A 20,770-nucleotide genomic window follows, 5' to 3' on the forward strand; every position below is an offset into this window, starting at 1 on the left:
GGGGTATTTTAGAATTGTGGGAAATCCATGATTGAGTGGAAAAATGGAGGAAAAGGGGATTTGTAAGAGGTTTTGATTGTTCGAATTGAGGAAGAAGATGATGATTGTGAATTGTGATGATATGAATTCAATCCGTGCAGAAACATTAGTACCCTTCTTTTTTTTGTCAAAATTTTATTTTTCCTATTTTTTTAAGCAAGTTTACCTGCTGTAGCAAGTTGAGTATTCTAAATGCAACTTCTCAAACTTTGGTACCTTTTGTGCAACTTTTGCCAAACTTTAGTACCTTCAATTGTATATAACTCGAATATAATATAATGTACATTATATATAATACAATAAAATGTACTTTTTTATAAATGTTCTTTAAATTTACAAAAAAAACATATAAAACTAGATATTCTTTATAAAATAGCTATATGTTCTTTATAAAGCAACTATTTTTGTAATATTTATAGGCCTTCTTCTCTTCAACAATTTTCGTACGAATTGAAATATATTTGAGAGATTTAAATTATTTTTGTAATATTGTAGCCAAATAGCCGTCTTGTTTTAAAAATTGTTATCACTAACTTTGTAAAAGTGTTTTTGTAAAACAGTGTATTTTCATAATAATATAACTATTTTCCCACCTAATTTTATTAACAATCATACTTGTGTAGTCACAAATTTTCTCATAGTAATCTAACAACCAAAAAAGAAATAAATAGGAAACAATCACTACATTGTCCCTTATATACACTAAAAAACATTCTATATATTACTAACTTTTGTCGTCATTGTTCCCACTGTGACCTTCTAAATCTTCATGAGTAACAGGACACTTCTTTGCTTCAACTTTACCTAATTCCATGGCATTCTCTTCCACACCTACCTTTGCCATTTCAATCGCGGTATCATACGACGCATGCAACCCAAAGAATACATAATAAACCATTAGAAGGCAAGTCCATATCGCGAACCTAATGTAAGAGTCCTTGTCAATTAAGCCTAGAAGGAATATGTTGACAGCAATCGACGCAGATGGTAGCCAAGGAACCAATGGGACACCCCACAGTTTAGGATTTCTTGCTTGTGGAAAAAAAAGTTGTAGTCCCAACGTCGAAAGGAACCAAATAGGCCCGGTGATGGTGTATACTATCCACCCCGTTTGTGTAGCACCCCAGTAAGCAGCTGTCGCAATTGAAGAGCCAAGAATGAGAGCAGCGAAAATAACAAACTTGTTACGATCACTAGGTGTAGTTATCCCACTTGCATAGTACCTTCGTACTAGAAGGGCTAATGCTACTAGCATGAAGATGAATAAGGTGGAAATTGAGAGGAGGTTAGACAAGATGTCGAGGTTTGTAAATAATGCAATAATAGCAGTAGCAAACATCATAACAATGGTAGCGTTTCTTGGAGTGCCTGTCTTCTCGTTCACCTGAGCTAGCCATGGAGGCATCATGTGTGTTCGCGCTATGTGAGTCAGGTAACGAGCTTGGCCTATTGCACTGACTAATAACACGGTTGTCATTCCTTTTAGAGCACCAATGGCTACGAGATACTTCGCCCAATTCATTCCTACCTAAAAATATTTCCATAGCAAATGTAAGTATACAAACATATGTGGTACATTAGAGTTATGTTTGAACATTCATATTAGCAAATGTTTAGAATTGTTAGAGCTAGCACACCAAGGTTACTGCCTTTACACAATTTTAACCATTAATATTTTTAATTTTGTATTCAAAAAATAATTAAAAATAGATATATATTTGAAAATTAATATTGTAATCAAGCCAATAACAATAAAATTATCGACATATATGAACTATTTACATGTTAGTAATATATATTAAAATGTGGTACGGTCAAAACTAGTACTTCAGTCATAGCTTAAGTTTTGTAAATTTTTTAATACTACTTTGTTAAGATATTCTACTATCACTATGCATTACGATTTATTCAAACAAAAAACACAGTTATATGTATTTGTAATATATATTTATATTTCCTCAAATTTTATTTTTAAAATGTTAATTTTAACTGTTACCATTTTTACTCAACATAAATTAAAGGAAATTTTTACATTTGTTACCACCTAAAACGCCTCGCTTCAGATTTGCTACCTATTTAAATTTTTTTTTTTCACTTTGCTACCACCTAAATCAGACTTTGTTAAAAATCACTACCACTTAACGGAATCCGTTAGGATTTCCGTTAAGTTTATTTAAATAAAAAAAAATATAAATTAAAAAGATTTTTAAAAAATTAAAAAAAAAATAAAAAAACCAGCAACCCCACCCACCCCTCCCCTAATCCGCCACCCTCTCCCTCCCCTAATCTGCCACCCTCCCCCTCCCCCCTTCCGGCGGCCGGCGACCTCACCTCCTCCCTTTTCCCCACCCAAAATTGACAATCCTAATCCTAAGCCGACACCCTCAAACCCAGACCACCACCGCCACCGTAACCCCCAAAACCCATACCAACACCACCGTAACCCCCTTTCCCCTTCCGTCCAGCGGAAATCGGCCCCCTCCCTTGATTCCCCCACCAAAATCGACCCCCCTACCCTTCCCCTACCCTTTTCGGCCATCCCTAACCCAAAACCACCACAACCGAAACCCTAAAATTTGTTTAGGGTGGTTTTGGGGTGGTGGTTTAGGGTTAGGGACGGCCGAAAAGGATAGGGTAAGGGGAGGGGGTCGATTTCGGTGGGGGAATCAGGGGAGGGGGGCTGATTTCCGGTGGAGGGAAGGGGAAAGGGGGTGGTTTTCGTTCGGGGTGGGGGTCGGAGCTTAAGAACGGGAAAGGGAAAGGGGGGATTGGATGCGCATAGGGTGGGGGAAAGGGAGGGGGTGGGTTCGCGCGGCGGCGCCGGCAGGGGAGGGGGGAGGTGAGGGGTGGCAGTGAGGAGGAGGGGTGGCTGCAAGGGGGTGGATAAACGGTGGAGTGGGCCCACGAACGGAAATAGTAATAGAATAAGGCAAGTGGTAGTGATTTTTAACAAACTCTGTTTTAGGTGGTAGTAAAATAAAAAAAAAAAAATTTAAACAGGTAGCAAATGTGAAGCATGGTGTTTTTAGTGGTAGCAAATGTGAAAATTTCCTTTAAGATATTAATAGTTGAAATTATATAATGACAAACGTAAAAATAAAAGTGTGGTAAGCATCTGACATAGTAGTACGTGTAATTAATTGAACAAGTGAAAACATTTTAGAGTGTCAATCAAATAGTCCAAATAAATGAGAGAGTGAGGGATAGCTCAAGTGGTTAGAGGCTTAGAGCTTCCCTCCCGTTTCCAGGAGATAGCTCTTATGGCTCTCTAGCAGGGGCGGATCTATTAAGGTGCACAGTGGGTCACGTGACTCACCAGCACAAAAAAAAATAAAAAATAAAAAAAATCTAAGAGACATCCTATTACAGATAGGCGGTCTCTTTTTTGCTTCTATTTGAGATTAGCCTGTCTGTTTTTTAAATGTTAAAGAGACCACCTATTAAAATATCATATAGGTGGTATCTTTGTTGCTGCTATTGCCATCACGTCATTAGAGACCTGTTCTCTAGATAACAGGTCTCGTTTTGTCGGCCAGTAGAATAACAGGTCTCGTTTTGTCGGCCAGTAGAATAGTTTAATGTAATAGTTTTATAGTGTGTATTTTTATATCCTATTTTTGGATTTAAATCATTTTGGTGAAATATAATTTTTTTTTTTTATATATATAATTTTTGGATTGAAACAAGTGATCAATTATTGATGGTGACTCATAAGTTCAAAAATCCTAGATCCGCCACTGCTCTCTAGACACCAAAAAAAAAAAAAAAAATAGTCCAAATAAATAAAAGGAGTGTAAGGATCGGAGTAGAAGAATACCTTCTCAAAGGCTAATGTAAAAGGAGCATCTTTATCAATTTGATTATAAGGCTGCATGAGGCAAAGTGTAAGAGACATCAAGCAATACGCAACGGTAACTATAGCCATGGAACCAACCAATCCAATAGGAATATCCCTTCCAGGATTCTTCGTCTCCTCAGCTATCGTCGACACTGCATCAAACCCAACATACGCGAAAAAAAGCACAGCCGAGGCCTGGAAAATACCACGAGGTTCCTAGGGAATAAAGGGGGTTAAGTTCTTGGTATCGGCATGAGTAAGACCCGCGATGATGATGAAGACGATGATGAACACGTGGACGATGGAAGAAATGTAGTTGAGACGGGAAGAGCCTTTGACGCTGTAGACTGCAACAAAACAGATTACGCCAATTACAACGACTGCGATTGGGTCGAGGTGGCTGTAGTCAGGGCTTAAGTGATTTGCAATGATACGGAAATCGTCAGGTTTGTGGTTGCAGAGGGTGGCGAAGTATGATGTCCATGAGCGTGCAACTGCTGCGCCACTTATGACGTATTCTAAGATGATGTTTCCTGCTGCTATGAACGCCATGAAATCTCCTAACTCGACTCTTAAATATGCAAATGAACCACCTGTTATTTGTAAATCGACCTCGTTATTAATGGTAAGAAAAAAAGTAAACATCAAAAAACCCTCCAAATAAGAGCAATTTTTAAGGCATTGGAAGAAAGGATGAGAAATACAGAAAAATTATTAAAAGAAACTATATCCATTCTATCACTAACTAAATGACCTCGTTAATTCGTTATAGAGTATGTAGTCATGGCTTTTACACAAAGGATTTAAACAAGTATTAAGTATACAACTAGGTTGTACCCATATAATCGTACGGGTAAAGTATTGTATAGAACGGACTTATGTGAGTCCGGTCATACAAACATAAAAAAAAAAAAAAAAAAAAAAAAAAAATTCTCAATTGTCATAAATTAGATAATAATGGTCACATATTAAATTATAAATATCATATATTAGATTTAAAGTGTCAAAAATTAGACAAAAAAGTTCAAACATTAGATTATAAGTGTTAGATATTAGGTTTTAATGTTAGAAATTAGAATATAATACTCCGATATTAAATTAGAATTATCAGATATTAGATTAGAATTATCAGATATTAGAATGTAATGGTCAAAAATTTAATTATAATTATCAGATATTAGATTAAAAGTGTTAGAAATTATAATAGTCAGATATTCGTTTATAAGATATTCGACAATATTCATCATAATATTGAAAACAGGAGAACTCAACCTCCATACTCTCCCTTGCTCTTGATGCCTTCCATAATCTCCTGACAAAATTGTTCCCCACTAACAAAATTCTTTTATTTTATTTTTTTAAAGCATGAGGTACCATATAACTAATTAACTATGATTTCCATAATATTCTGTTGCTGAAACATCACCAGTCTTTAACTTAATCTCCTCCAAACTTTGTGGGCTCTGCAAATTGGGTTGTCGCTCTATGTGGAATTGTGGAGGCGTTTATTCCGGAAGGGTGTCGTCGTCTTCTTGATGTTTTAGTGGGGTTGAAGGGTCGACTAAATGTGAGCTCGAGGGATCTAAGCTTCATCTTGATTTTGCGTTTTTGATTCATGTGGGTGTTGTTGTCCTCTTGGTGTCTATGGTTTATGCTGTGGTTTCTAAGGCTTTGGTTGTTTCTATAAGATTTAGGGGGTCTTATGAGGTCTTGCCTACTGCTGCGCTGGGGGATGGGAGGGGGAGGGTGGTCGCCGGAGCGGCTAGATAGTGGCAGTGGGTGGGTGATGGTTGTGTGCAATATAAATGGACTCACGTAAAACGGTCTCACACAAAACCTTTTCGTCAAGTTACTTATCATAAAACCTAGGAATGACAATATTAGATGGATATTCACTAACCCACGGGTGAGGTGAAGTGGATAATGGACTGGACTGGACGTGGATGATGATTTTTTTTTCATCAGCTAACCATCCACCTTTTAACATATTAGGGCAGCCAACGCGCGCGTTGCGTGCGGAATGGCTAGCCTTTGCAACTTAATTTTACTTGTCTTGTGTTTGCACTTCACATGGAGGAATAAAAGACTGGAAAAGGAATATACTACCTCTGGTTCAATTTACTCGCATCAAAGAAATATTTTATGTCTCACAAATAATACCCCTTTGTTGCGAGTACATTGAACCGGAAGTAGTATTTCTATAGCTTATGCATTGTTTGTTTGTAGTCGTGCTAAGTTGAATGTTATGTGTGAAATATCTTGTATATTGAAAAAAAATCTTTATTTTACTATTTGTATATGGTGATTCTTTAATTGAAATACTATGTAGAGTCACTGTAGAATATAATTCTTAGGTTTTTCAATGATAATGCAGAAAAGGAACAAATGTCAGAATTGTTGTTTGTTTATTTTTGCAGTGTTGATATTAGCATTACTTAATTGTGGTGGTACAACACGAAATGGAGAAAGAATCATCAATGATAAAACTGAAACGACCAATTCCTAATCCACCACAGAGGCTAACAATATTAAACAACCGCCATATATTGGTATTGCCAATTTTTTTTTGCCACAATTTGATTTGGGAATTATGGGAAGGTGGTGAACAAAGATGTGGAATTTAGTACTCGGAAATGGCAATGATAGTGTGGAGAGAGAAAAGTTAAAAGCTTTCAAGAGATGGAGCCATGGAGAGGAGGAGAGAAAGCTCAAATGTGTAAGGAAATGTAGACGAGTAAGAACAATTTGAAGTTGGACCATTGGAGTACAAAATTACAAATAAGAGTACAAAGGTAAAACACATTTTGAAGGGTAAATAGGGGTACAAAGGTAAAATAACATTTTGAAGGGTATAAAAGTCCGTGCACTATTCATAAGAACAAGTTTCTACTTTTTTATAAGGTAGGGATATAAAGATTTTTAATCTAAAAATTTTAATTCAATAAAATTGAAATATACAATAAATATACTTTATTTGTTGCAAATTAATTTTTACAAAGAATATGTAGTTAATGCTTCTTTATTTTTTTAAAAATAATAATGTAGATTCGACCATAAATTAAATTTTATGTGATTTTTTTTATCATAAAATGTTCATACATTAGTCATCCGATACACCCGTTTCATCTGCAGATGATGGATGGACAAATTTGGATATGGATGAGGGTGAAGCGGGTGATGGATGGATGTGGATGGAGCTATTTGAATGATGAATGGATGCGGGTGAAGCTCCACCCGATCGAATTTAATCTATAGTTATCTCTAATAGAACCTCCTATCAAATAAACGTTTAATACATTTATAATTATGAATATTGATACAATAGTAATAATACTTCAATTCATTCATTTTGATTTTTTTTTTTCTGACCATTAAGAACATTACCAGTTTTTTGTAATCTTATCAGAAAAAAACTTATGAAAAGTACATTTTAAAAATCGAAACAGAAAATTTTAGATATGAATGCGAATAAAATACGCACTTAGGCAATGAAAAATACGCACTTAGGCAATGAAAAGCAAGAAATCTTGTTTAGCGGCCATTTTTTCTTTATAGTTTTGAAATTCATAATTAACACTCCATTTGTACTACTCTGTAATATATAATTCTCTCCTATATCAGGAATAGACCAATAAAATATTATGTCCCATATTAAATATAAAATAAAAATAAAAATAACTCTAATATATATTTAGAGAGACACTTTTCAGAAGAATCCTCCAAATCCCCAATACTACACTCTCATTTACTCCCGCCTTTTTCACTTATTTAAATTCTTTTTTTTTTTTTAAAAAAAAAAAGGATTACACAAGTAGTTTACATACAATTCACCATCCATAAAAACCACTAAATGTGCTAATCAGTTGTAAAACTCCACACCTCCACCTTCATTTTCACTCCTCATAATATACCAAACTTAAGATTACTACTACAGTTATAAATACTCATACTTCATAGCAAAAAAATCTAAACAAAGACAAAATCAAATTTGGTGATATAGTAGATTATTCTATTGGGTATCTTCGGTTTCTGATTCGGTAAGCAATCAATTTTCGCTTATAATGTTATACAGATTATTATGAGGACTCCCAGTTTAGTATATGGTTATAAACTTTTAATTTTTAAGCTGTTTGAATATAAGAATGTTATCAACGTATGATTATAATGAATGTTATCAACGTATGATTATAATGAATGTTATCAATGTACTGATTATATTTATATCTTTAAAATTTTATTTTTCAGAGCAACAATGTTGTTTTTTTTTTTTTTTTTTTTTTTTTTTTTTGACAGGAATCAATAATGTTGGTTTGATATTTAATTACCAAGTACACTGCTTTTGGAAATACAAGGTTTTGCTTTTATCGGTTGGTTTGATCTTTACCAAGTAGGGTGCTTTTGGAAATAAAAGATTTTGCTTTTATTTGCTTTTATCAGATACATAATTAATTTTTACTATATAACTAATGAGAGTTGGAAACTGAATTAGGAATGTGCCATCATATTATGTAATTAGATTGGTTATAATTTCTTATGTGTGAATATATAAGTTCTGCACTTCTGCATATGTACATGTAAAAGGATTGAAAGATATTGATCAAGTTATAAAATTTGATTAAAAAAAATTAACGTTGCAAGGTTTTCAATACTTTTGATTATTGGTTATGGATTATTATTTGATTGTATTTGTCTACTGTATAGAGTATATAAAAGATTACAATTTAATCTTAATCAACCATCCAAATTCTCTCAATTATATCTTAAAAAGTTCTAATTTAATCTCTGTTACTAATAATGATTAATATTAAAAAAAAAAATACACTGAATTAAAAGGTTTAATTTATCTCTTTAAAAAAAAAACAATTTTAATTTCTAATCCCCTACTCACTACGAAAGAGAATTGATACAAGAAATAGCTACACCATTAGTAACTTCAATTCTTCACCTAATCAATATAATTCTAATAAAAATTAATTGAGGAATATAAATTTATAAAAATAATATATTCTATATTAAAAATATAAACTAAGGTTTTTTTTTTTTTTTTTTGACAGAAAACTAAGGATTATAACTTGCAAATTGTACGGAGTATTATTACCTTATATAAATTTCAGCAAATCAAAATCAACTTTTCATATTTTAAATATATTTTTTCTTATATATCTCGGAACACTCTAGTATCTATAAATTAAAAGTGAATATAGTCGTATACCTAAAATATAAAATAAAAATACAATAAATATTAGGAAATTTTGGTAAAAAAAAACCTTTTAAAAGCATCATTTTGAAAAAAAAAACTTTAAAAGCTTTTTGGTTAAAAAAAAGCGCCACGTTTATTTTATTTTATTTTTTTGCGAGAGGAAACCCATTTCCTTAATTATGTTCTTATTAACTTAATTATACTCTAATTTCCTCCTAAATCTTCTAATTAACCTCTAATCCTCCTAATTACTTAAGAATAAACGTAATAAATACATAATAACACTCCATTTTGTACTACTCCGTAATATTTAATTCTCTCTATATCCGGAATAAACCAATAAAATATTATGTACCGTATTAAATATAAAATAAAAATAAAATAAATATCTAAAATTAAAAGTGAATTTAGTCTTATATCTATAATATAAAATAAAAATACAATAAATATTAGGAAAATTTGTTAAAATAAATCTTCTAAAAGCATCATTTTGCAAAAAAAAAAAAAAAAAAAAAACCCTTTAAAAGCTTTTTGGTTTAAAAAGCACCACGTTTATTTTTATTTTTTTTTGCGAGAGGAAACTTATTTCCTTAATTATACTCTAATTTCCTCCTAATCTTCTAATTAATCTCTAACCCACCCAAAATTACTTAAAAATTAGATTTAATTTATACATAAAAATTAAAAAAAAAAAACCACCACACCAATCCCTTCTTCCTCGCTTTCCCTTTCCCTTTCCCTTTCCCATTGGAAGCAACCCCTTCACCCACTGGACCCGCCGCCCAGATTCCCCCACCTCCGACGACCTACTTCCACTACTGGTTGACCCTCCCTTTCCCTTTATTCCCGTTGGTGACCACCACATCCCTTCAAATTTTTGGCTCTTATTTACTCAAACATGCTCAAATCAAGTCCAAATCAATTGAAATTTGCTTCTAAAGCACCCTACTATCACATACCTACATAATTAAAGCCAGAACAAGCATCAATTGCAAGCAAGATGCATAAAATTAAAAACCCCCAAATTGATTTTTCAGGGTCTTTCAAAATCAAAGAGGTGGTTGTCGGGCGATGATTAGTGGAAAAGGGAGGGTCGTCTGGTGGTGGAGGAGGTCGCGTGGAGGTGGGGTGATTTGGACAGCGGGTCCGGTGGGGGAGGGGGTTGATGTCATGGGAGGAGGAAGGAAGAGGAAGGGGAGGGGAAAGCGAGGAAGAAGGGGAGGTGGTGGTGGTGGCTTTATATTTATATTAATTAAATCTAATTATTTAGTAATTTGGTGGGTTAGAGGTTAATTAGAAGAAATTAGAGTCTAATTAAGTTAATTAGAGATTAATTAGGAAAATAGGTTTCGCTTTTAAAAGGTTTATTTAGGAAATTATGCTTTTAATTTTTTTTATTTTTTGACAAATTTGCCTAAATATTATGTACCGTATTAATTTTCAACAATATGATATATTTGTATTTTTGAGAAAGCTTGAAATTAATAATAATTAGAATTGGAATATATTTTTCAAAACCTTGACCTTAGCATCAAAAGAAAATGACTCCTAATTATATTTTGAAAAATTTGTCAAAAATAAGCAAACCTTTGCTTGATCTTCCAAAAAAAAGCAAACCTTTTGATTAATCTAGATTAAGTTGACATTTATGGGGTATTTTCTTTAAATAAGTCAAATGACCTATAACCTACAAAGTAGATCACTTTTTCTTAATTCTAATTATTATTTTTTTTTTCTTATTTTATAAATGATAATTAATTAAATTGTATTTTAAAAAAAACCTCACGACATACCAGCACTCAACCCCCATCCCCGCCAGCCACCAAACAAACCACCTTCCCCTCAGGCCTCCCCGAGTCCCTGACCCCTTTGTTCCCCTCCTTGAGGGTCGTTGACCCATCCTAACCCGCACAGAAAGCTCAAAACCAACCTGAACCACCCCACCTCGAAAATCCATTTTACGAAACCCCTTCCGAAAACCACCACATACCTCGATTCCCCACCCTAACCACCAGAATATTACCATATCGACATTGAAATCCAACCAAACCCGCATCGAAACCCAACACCCACCTCGTTGTTGTTGTTATGCAAATTTGCGACTTCGATTGTGGGGATTTGATGCGATTTTGGGTGGTGGGGAAGGCTAGGGATAGTGGATTCGATGGGGATTTTGAGGGTGGAGGTAGGAGTGATGGTGATATCGGTGGTGGGGATGGGAGGTGTAGGTATTTCGATGCTCTGGGTGGTATTGACCGTAGCCAAAGGGAAGAGCAGGGAGGGGTGCTGGCTATAGTAGTGGGGGTATCTAAAAAATTAAGGCTTTTATTTTTTTTTTTTTCTTGAAAAAGTGTTTTTTTTTTTAATTTTTTTTTACAAAATTTCAAAAACTAATTAGAATAATAAGTTTTAATTAAAATTTTAAAAACTGATCAACCACACAATGAAATGTGGCATAAGCAACCCAAACAATCGGTTATACTTAAAACAAACCGGTAATGATGAATTATTTTGAGAAAATACCCTATAAAATTCAACTTACTTTGGGATTATCAAATACTTTGCTTATTTTGGAAAAATGGAACAAAAATTTGCTTATTCTTGACAAATTTTCCTTATATTTATTGTAGTTGTAATTATCTCCTCAATTGTTTTACTAGACATAGGACAGCAACGCAAAGACCAATTGAATCAAATAATACACACTTAAAAATTTAGTATAAAAAAAATAAAAATATGAAATAAAATAAAGGATTAAATTGTATAGATATAAGTTGCACTCTCAAGTCCAAGTTCAACAGCTGTCGTTAAAGACATGATTTGTTTCTAGTATTTGACTAATGACCCTTCCACCACATTTTTGACTTTGTTTAGTTAAGGATTACTCAATACTCTGTATTATTCGGTATCAATTTACTTCTTAGCTGGTTGACAACCAGGATATTATGGAATTGGCAAAACAAATCAATCTTTCATCCTTTTATTATTCTCTACTATTTTTATCCCATATTTTATTTATCAAACTTGTGGAATCTAATAAAATAAAACCTTAAAAGGCTACAATTTTTTTGACTAGTATTTCTGTTTCGACCATGCATGAAAAAAACCATTTAATAGCTCAAATTAAAATTTTAAAGTGAATTTAAATAATTTTAATCATACTATCCTTTTTTTTTTAAAAAAAAAATATTCATATTGTTTTTATATGAAACTCCATGCACACGATGAAAAAAATAAAACAATAAGTCTTATATCTATTATATAAAATAAAAAATAAATTAATTCATCTAAGAATTTGCAATAGTTTAGGTGGTTAACAAATTAATTATTTAGAATTTTCCTATATCCTAGTATAGCTTAGAAAGTTGAATCAATACACTATCAATTTGATTTGGAAATGGAATCTTGAAGATTCCTTGGAAAAATGGATTCACTTTTATGTATGTTCACATTTCTAATTATTTATGGTAAAATTTAAACAAATCACATTATATAGGTATATAAATATATAATAATAATTGAAAACTGTCCAATAATTGATTGTTTGTTACTAATTTTGATTAAACTAGGACTGCTAACGCGATAGCTAGCCATATCCAAAATCTCTTTCGATTTAACCTTACATCACAAATTTAGTTCTTGACAACTTCTTAATGAGAAAAAAAATAAACAAATATATTAAGGGGTATAAATTCCATGCTTTATTCTTAATATTTTTTTTTTTACAAGTAATCATTATTAATGACAGTGAATAAATAGTCTAGATTGTATAATTGTCCAAACACTATTCATTACAAAAACTTTTACACATTAATGAGGGTATATATGTAAATACATATTTTGGAGGATATAATTGACATGACACTATTTATAAGAGTAATCTTATCCTTTTTATAATATAGAAAAGAGTAATTTTTCATGCAAAAGACAATTCTAAAAAATAGAATTATATTATTTCTTCCTGAATTATAGGATGTTGTTACTTTTCAAAGAGATTTGTTTCGACTGTCCTTTTCGTAAGCCTTGATTTTCGTTGTTTGTTACGGAGTAATTTTTTGAACAGTTATTATCTTTGATCAATTATAATGCAATATACCAATATTTTATCTTTACAACTAATGGATGACGGCACATATGGAATCAAGTGATTGTTCACAAAAACAACAAGCTATTTTAGGTTTATTTCTTATAATCATCAAGAGGCTTTAACTACAAAAATTCACAAATTTAATTAGTTATATAGTGCTTTATTCCATTTTCTTATATATTATTTTTTTACTCTTCAAAATCATACTTTGATTGGTAATAATACCATTAAATGAATTATGTTAATCAAATTTTATGATAGAGTTTTACAAAAACCAACTAATGCTAAGAAACCGCTAAGAGTCTCGATTCATTTATTCCATAATCTTAAATATTGTCTTTTTGATTTGCTAATTATATCATTACATGAATTATAAAAATAAAATTTTATGATAGAATATTACAAAAATAATTAAGATTTTTTTTTAAAAAAAATATAACCTAAATAATGCTATGAAACCACTTAGAGTCTAGATTCATTTGATAAAGTCAACCTCCCACAAAACCGAAAAAAAAAAAAAAACACTACGGAAACAATGGAGTCATCAACAATTAATCAATCTTAACCTTGATTGCTCATAATAATTTATTAAAAATATTTTTTAAAAAAACCAATAATTGCAGTTACCAAAAAAAAAAAAAAAAAAAAAAAAAAAAAACTTAGAGGAAAAAAACGAAACAAGCATAATGGATTCAACTAATGAATCAGTCTTAACCTTAATTACTCAAGTAATTTATCAAAAAAATAAAATTAAAAATCAATAATTGCATATTAAAAATAAAAAAAATAAAAAACATATACGAACAAAGAATACCTGCAACAGGGATCTCAACAGCAAACTCGGTGTAACACATAACGGAAAGCATAGCAGACAAACCAGAAACTGCAAAAGACAAAATAACAGCAGGACCAGCATGCTGATTTGCTTCTTGGCCTGTAAGAACGAAGATACCGGCACCAATCACGGCGCCGATACCGAACCAAGTTAGATCCCACCATGTCAATGCCTTCTTCATATCGTGGAGACTTTCAGACTTGACTTGATTCAGCTCTGTGTCGTCTAGGGACCGTGTCGTAAGCCGGTTCATGAACCGTGCAGGAGTCTCCTTAAGGGCAGACATATAGTTTGACCAGCTTTGGAATGATTGTTCTGGTAGGAAATCAGCCTTTGAGCAACCTCTAAATCGGTTTTGCATTGTTGTTGTTGATCCTCCGCCTCCGCTCTCGGCTTGGCTTCCTATCTCGCACGCCTTGCCTTTGAGAGGAGTTTACACCGTGTGAGCGAGAGGAGGATCTATGGTTGTGGAATGTGGGTGTTTATGTATATAAATATAGCGTTTGAATAGAGAGTGTAGAGAGTTGGATAAACAAATATGGGCTTTTTATATATTTTTGTACTACTACTAGATGATATGTGGTCATGGGCCACTATAATTTTCATGTTTTATTCGACTAGTTGAAGTGTAGGCGCGCGCATCATTTTGTTAACCTAAATTAGGTAGCTATTAATTAATGAATACTTGAATAAATTTATTTTGGTAATGTTTTTGTTATTTTGTTCAAGAATTCCTAGTTGTATGAAATATAAATTATTAGATAAGTCTATAAGATATAATTATTTCATATCCAAATATATTAATGTTAGTAATTATTAATATCACAAACAATTGATAAGCATTGACACTTATGTTGATATGGAGATCATTACTTGGATTAGATCACATGTTTGAGCTTTATCTTTCTTTGTGTTAATTATTAACCCCTGACCGAGTAACCCCTCGAGTAATTCATGACTAAACCCCTCAAGTAATCCCTAACCGAGTAACCCCTCCCCCTCAAGTAACCCCTAATCGAGTAACACGTCAAGTATCCCCTGACTGAACCCTCAAGTAACCCTTGATCGAACTACTTAAATAACCCATGTCCGAGTAACTCGAGTAACCACTGACCGAATAGCTCGAGTAACTCATGACCGAGTAACCCCTCGAGTGACCCATAACTGAGTAACTCATCAAGTAACATGATACTAGGAATTAATATAAAATTATAAGTATGATTTCTATATTAAAAGAATAATCAAAGTAATTACTTACTTCGATGCCTCGTATTTCTTTCTAATAACAAATACACGCGTTAGTAACTTCAAGGAAAATATTAAATCAAACAATTAATTTAAATAATTAAAAAAGAGATTTGGGTCCAACCCTCATAAATTATTAACCTTTCACGTCTAGGGAGAAAGATAACTTCAAACTTGGCTATGTGTGTCTAGAACTTGTGAATGTGGAATTTTGTAAAAAAAAAAAAGGAAGGTTTAGAAAGAGGGAGAAGAATAAGATTCTAGCTTAAAGACAAAAGAATAAAATTAGATGGTTGTGAATGAATAAAAAGGGGAAAATACGACCCGTATTTATAAGAAAATAATCCAAAATCGATAGAAACAAATTAGAATTTGATTCGGAATAAAACTACTCCCTGACGCCAGCAACAGAGCCCAGCACGAAATGACAAGGATCACGCATGGAGACAGAATCTATCGTTTGGCGCTGGTTTAAGATAAAACGCGCCTTTGTATGCGTAGACACCTAAAAATGTCTCCTTAAAACCAAACCCGATTATGAATAACCTTTCACCGCCATTATTGGTTGGGTTGCGTATTTAATGTTTGGAGTGCTTCAATCCCAATGTATTTCATAAAAAAAACCAATTCCTAGCCCAATTCTCCAAACCATAATTAATTTTCCACTTTTCGTGCCTTTAAACCCAAAATAATTCATTTCGTGTCCTTTAAAATCATTCATTTCATGTTCTTTTTGTAAAAACATTTAGTCCATTTTATTTTGGTCCATAATATGGGTCCAATGATTTAATAATTGGATGGGGTTTGAAAATATCTTTCCAACGATATATTATAAACCCAAATCCGAGTTATAACGAATAAGTTATGGCCAAAATACTAAACTGAGCCCAAATCAAACCTAATCCCACCTTACCTACGACCCAATGATCATGTGGAGGATCCAAAAGCTTTAATCCCATCCCTAAACCAATTAGGATTAATTAGAAGCTTCTATAAGTTTCTAAAAGATCTTAATTATCCTTTTTTAAAAGATAAGATTAAAGAGTTTGAAATTGAATAAAACTTTTCTTTTTGAAAGTCCTAATTCTATTCGAATTGAAAGACGTTAAAAAATAGTCAGATATTATTTTGTGCCTCATACTTTTTAATCCAAATCTTATATGGTTGGATAGCCCTTGAAATTACCTTTCCAATGATATATTATAATATCAATTCCGAGTTATAACGGAAAAGATATGAATGAAATACCAAACTCTATCCAAAACTGAGACCATCCCACTATTTCGGCCCTATCTTTTATTATACAAAGGATTATAATCATTGGTTTAGATAGTAGACTTCAACAACTTTCTAACGATATATTATTTATCCCGATTTCAGGATTGAAAGAAATGATAAAAACAAAAATCGCAAAAAAACTGCTGACTATCGAGTTTTATTCCGATTAAATTCGGATCTTATCTTAATTCTTCGACCCTTCTTTTTTTCTTTATAATTAGAGGTCATATCTCCCCTTTTTCAATAATCAACAAGATTGATCATCAAATCATTCTCTTCATTCTCTTCTCCCTCTTTAGCCTAAACACTAGCCTCCCCATTCTTTCATCATTTCTTCCTTAAGCACTCTCCAAGGAGTCCATACTTGACCCGGGGTTCCATCCTTAAACCAAGGTGTGAAAGCTATAATTAACTGAGGGTTTGGTCCAAATCAACTCTACTTTTTAGTTAATTTAATTGTTTCAATTTGATTTATATATTTTTTTATTGAAGTTACTAACAGTTTATTCATGATGTAGCAATTCAAGGAAACGCGGAAAGTGAGTAATTAATCACTTAATTACTCTTATTTTTATTCTTGTTGCTAGTATCATGATTAGATTAATTTATGATTTGATTTGACTAATAATTTGTTGTTGAATTTCTTCCAATATTAGTGTTTATTCTATTGTATTTTTTTATGATCACCATATTGCATGTTTAAAGGGAGTATGTAATTGAAAATAACGCCTAATAAGATAATTTGGACAACCGGTTTAGGTTCCTTTTTAATCTTGTTGTTTAATCAAGTGATCACGAATATTTTAGAATTATATGTTGCATTAATATTCAACCAATTTAGCATAATAATAATTTGGAGCAAATTGAATATTTTGTTTGTATGCCTTTGTGATCACAAGAATCACTTTTCGCTATAAGAATCGAGTAGAGGCCAATACGGGCGAATGACTAACTTCGTACCATCATCCCCGATCCTCCTTTTGTGGTTCCGAACCATATGGAGTTAGTAATCTCATGGATTATAAATGGGGTGTAACCTTCACGGGTCAATTGTTGTTGCCTTCGTTGTACCTTATTCGTGGTTGCCTTAAATGACCCGTGAACGGTTTATAAGTTTCTTAAAAACTTGTTGGCGGCTCCCTACTTTCCTTGTCCCTAATTATATTATGTCAATTCGCACTTCCTATGAGTGCCAAGCATATCACACATGCTTAACGTAGGCACACTTCAAACGACACCTACATTACGGAATCCTCTTCTTAATATAATTAAGCAATTAAAACTCCGTTTTAATTAATTTTAAATCAGATTTTATCAAAATAAAGCACTTGGTTTATTTCAAACTGTAGGGAATATTTCAAGCATTATCCCAAACTTGAACCCCACTGTGATCATACACTAAAGTACGGTGGCGTCCAAAGGGAAGGAAGCTAGAGTAAAAGAGTCGCCAACAAGTTTTAGGAACTTGTAAACCGTTCACGAGGTGAAGGTTACACCCCTTAACGATCCAAGAGATTGTCAACTCCAATAAGTCTGGAACCATAACTGGTAGTTCGGGGATGAAGGTACAAATCCAACCTAAAATAGATTGAACCTGCCCTAATAATAGGCCTCTACTTTATTCTGATCGTATTCATGTGCGCTTTATGACTAACATGCAAGCAATAGGATTACCCTAAACCTGTTTATTTATGTTGGTTGAATATTAATGCACAAATAAATCTATTATTGGCGATCACTTGAATTATAATCATATTAACCCTAAACAAAATTATTAATTATCTTATTAAGCGTGATTACAAGTACCAAATTCCCTTTAAACATGCATAAAAGGCGTGATCAAGCAATAACAGTAATTATCAAGCAACATAATAACATAATCATAATAATAATAATTGAAATAATCATGTTAAATCATAATAATAGCAAGATCCTAGGTATGATACTAACAAGATTAATAACAAACTCTAGCATGTCACTAAACATTAAAAAATCAAAGCTTTAGCCCTAACATGAATATTAAGAAGAGAATAGGAAACATCACAGGAATCATAATTGTCATACTCGATATTAGAAAACTTATTTGTTACCCTAAACATGATACTAGGAAGATCAAAACACCCTAACATGACACTAGGAATCATAATAACAACCTAAACATGATTTCTATATCATAATATCAATAAATCAATTAAAGCACTTACTTAGATGTCTCATACCTCTTTTTAATAACAAAATACACGCGTTAGTAACTTCAAGGAAAATAATAATCAAACAATTAAATAATTGAAATAGAGATTTGGGACTAAACCCTCAGAAATTAAAACCTTTCACGTCTAGGGCGAAGGCAACTTTGAACTTGGCTAGGTGTGTCTAGATCTTGTGCATGCAAAATTTTGTTTGTAAAAGGCTACTTTAGAAAAGAGAGAGAGAGAGTAATCAAGAGATTCTTGATGAGAATTGGTGAGAGAGAGAATTAGAGAGAATTCATAAGAATTGATGAGAGTTGATGTTTGAAAACGGAGGATTTAGGATGCTATTTATAGAGAAAATCAGCCGGATATGATAAAAAACAAATCAGAGTTTCGAAAAGAATAAAACACGAATGTAGCGCCAAACACGCGTCTGTCGCTAGACGCTGCGCGTGTCGCCAAACGCCGGGTCTGTCGCCAGGCGACAAAGCTGTCGTATGGCGCTAGAAATAATTTTCCACGCGTTTTCTTATTTTGATAAAATTTAATTGTACGAGAGGGTAAAATTGTATTTTCCTTAAAAACACTACTTTTATTCTGATTAAAACTCTTAAAAGTCAACTAAAGTCAATTTATCAATGCTAATTAAATTAGGATTCAAAAGAACCTTCTAGAAGATTTTAGAAGACTATAATCAATCCTAATCACATTAAGAATGATAAATCATAATTAGGCCCTCCTCTAGATCATTGGGCCACATATAAAGATCAAACCGGGCCCAACTTAGTAATTTGGCCATAACTTCCTCATTACTCATTGGAATTGGGCTTATAATATATCGTTGTAAATCTCTTTTCGAACCCGACCCAACTAAACTATTATTGGACCCTTGCCATGGACCAAACTAAACTGGATTGACTGTTTTCTTAAAATAGGTTTTCAAAAACAAAGAGAAGAGAAAAGAAATAAAAACTAACCGCAACACTAGACTTTCCACACTTTCACTTCATTCGATTATGATTCGACGTGAAAGATACTCATCATTGGGTTTGGTTTTGGGGAGACACAAATGGGTGTCTACGCAAACCAAATTCATTATTTTTCTAAAAGATTAATTGTCAATCATAATGCTATTAGAACTCAAAACAACCTTCTAGACTATTTTAGAAGATTATAATAAATCCTAATAATTTTAGGAATAATAATTAATGGGCCCTCTACTAGATCATTGGGCCATAAAACCATTTCAGACCCAATTTAGTATTTAGGCCATAATTTCCTCATTATTCAACAAATTAGGCTTATAACATATTATTGGAAAGCTCTTTACGAGCCTGACCCAACTACACTATTAATGGACCCTTATCTTGGACCAAGCTAAATTAGACTGGCTATTTTCTTAAAATAAAAAAGATTTTCAAAAACAGAAAGAAAGATTTTTATTAAAACCAATACATCACAAGACTTTTCACACTTTCACCTCATTCGATAATCAAGCGACGCGAAAAGTATTCATCACTAGGTTTGGTTTTTGGGGAGACACAATTGGGTGTCTACAATAATATACAAGTATAAATTTCTATCATTATTTGATAAACTGATTCTGCATGCAATATAAATCCAACACTCCAACAAGTGCTTTTTTTTTAAGAAAAAAAAAATTAATTGGATCATAGACAATTTGTACGTAATGGGCAAACATTATGCCCGTTACAAATAATCCCGTTATTTGTATCAGACGAACATGTGCCATTACAAATAACGAGGTTATTTGTAACGACCAATTGTTTTTCCCGTTACAAATAACCACTTATTTGTGACGGGCATGTGCCTGTTACAAATAATACTTTTAACCGTAATGGCCGTATTATTTTTGCATGTTACGAATAGGCTTTTTTCCACTAGTGTCATGACTGAACCCTCTAGTAACCCCTAACCGGGTAACCCCTGATTGAGTAACACCTCAAGTAACCTTGACTGAACCCTCAAGTAACCCTTGACCGAACTCCTTAAATAACCCCTAACCGAGTAACTCAAGTACCCATTGATTGAGTAG

General features: G+C 32.7%; 1 protein-coding gene across 1 annotated transcript; it reads right to left on the bottom strand.

The window, feature by feature from the left end:
* Positions 1–462: 462 nt before the first annotated feature.
* Positions 463–15,078, bottom strand: LOC110711302 (cationic amino acid transporter 1-like). Its single transcript, XM_021889681.1, has 3 exons — positions 13,979–15,078; positions 3,857–4,470; positions 463–1,567 (listed from the first exon to the last, which is right to left on the bottom strand). The coding sequence occupies exons 2-3, from the start codon at positions 3,962–3,964 to the stop codon at positions 764–766; spliced, it is 912 nt and encodes a 303-aa protein (XP_021745373.1). The 5' UTR covers positions 3,965–4,470; positions 13,979–15,078; the 3' UTR covers positions 463–763.
* Positions 15,079–20,770: the final 5,692 nt, after the last annotated feature.

The sequence above is a fragment of the Chenopodium quinoa genome, unplaced genomic scaffold, assembly GCF_001683475.1.
Source record: "Chenopodium quinoa cultivar QQ74 unplaced genomic scaffold, ASM168347v1, whole genome shotgun sequence".
Classification (NCBI taxonomy): domain Eukaryota; kingdom Viridiplantae; phylum Streptophyta; class Magnoliopsida; order Caryophyllales; family Amaranthaceae; genus Chenopodium; species Chenopodium quinoa.

Coding starts and splice junctions, on each gene's coding strand:
- LOC110711302 (XM_021889681.1), bottom strand. CDS start 3,964: ATGGCTATAGTTACCGTTGCGTATTGCTTGATGTCTCTTACACTTTGC. Junction 1,568..3,856: donor TTACATTAGCCTTTGAGAAG/GTATTCTTCTAC, acceptor AAATATTTTTAG/GTAGGAATGAATTGGGCGAA.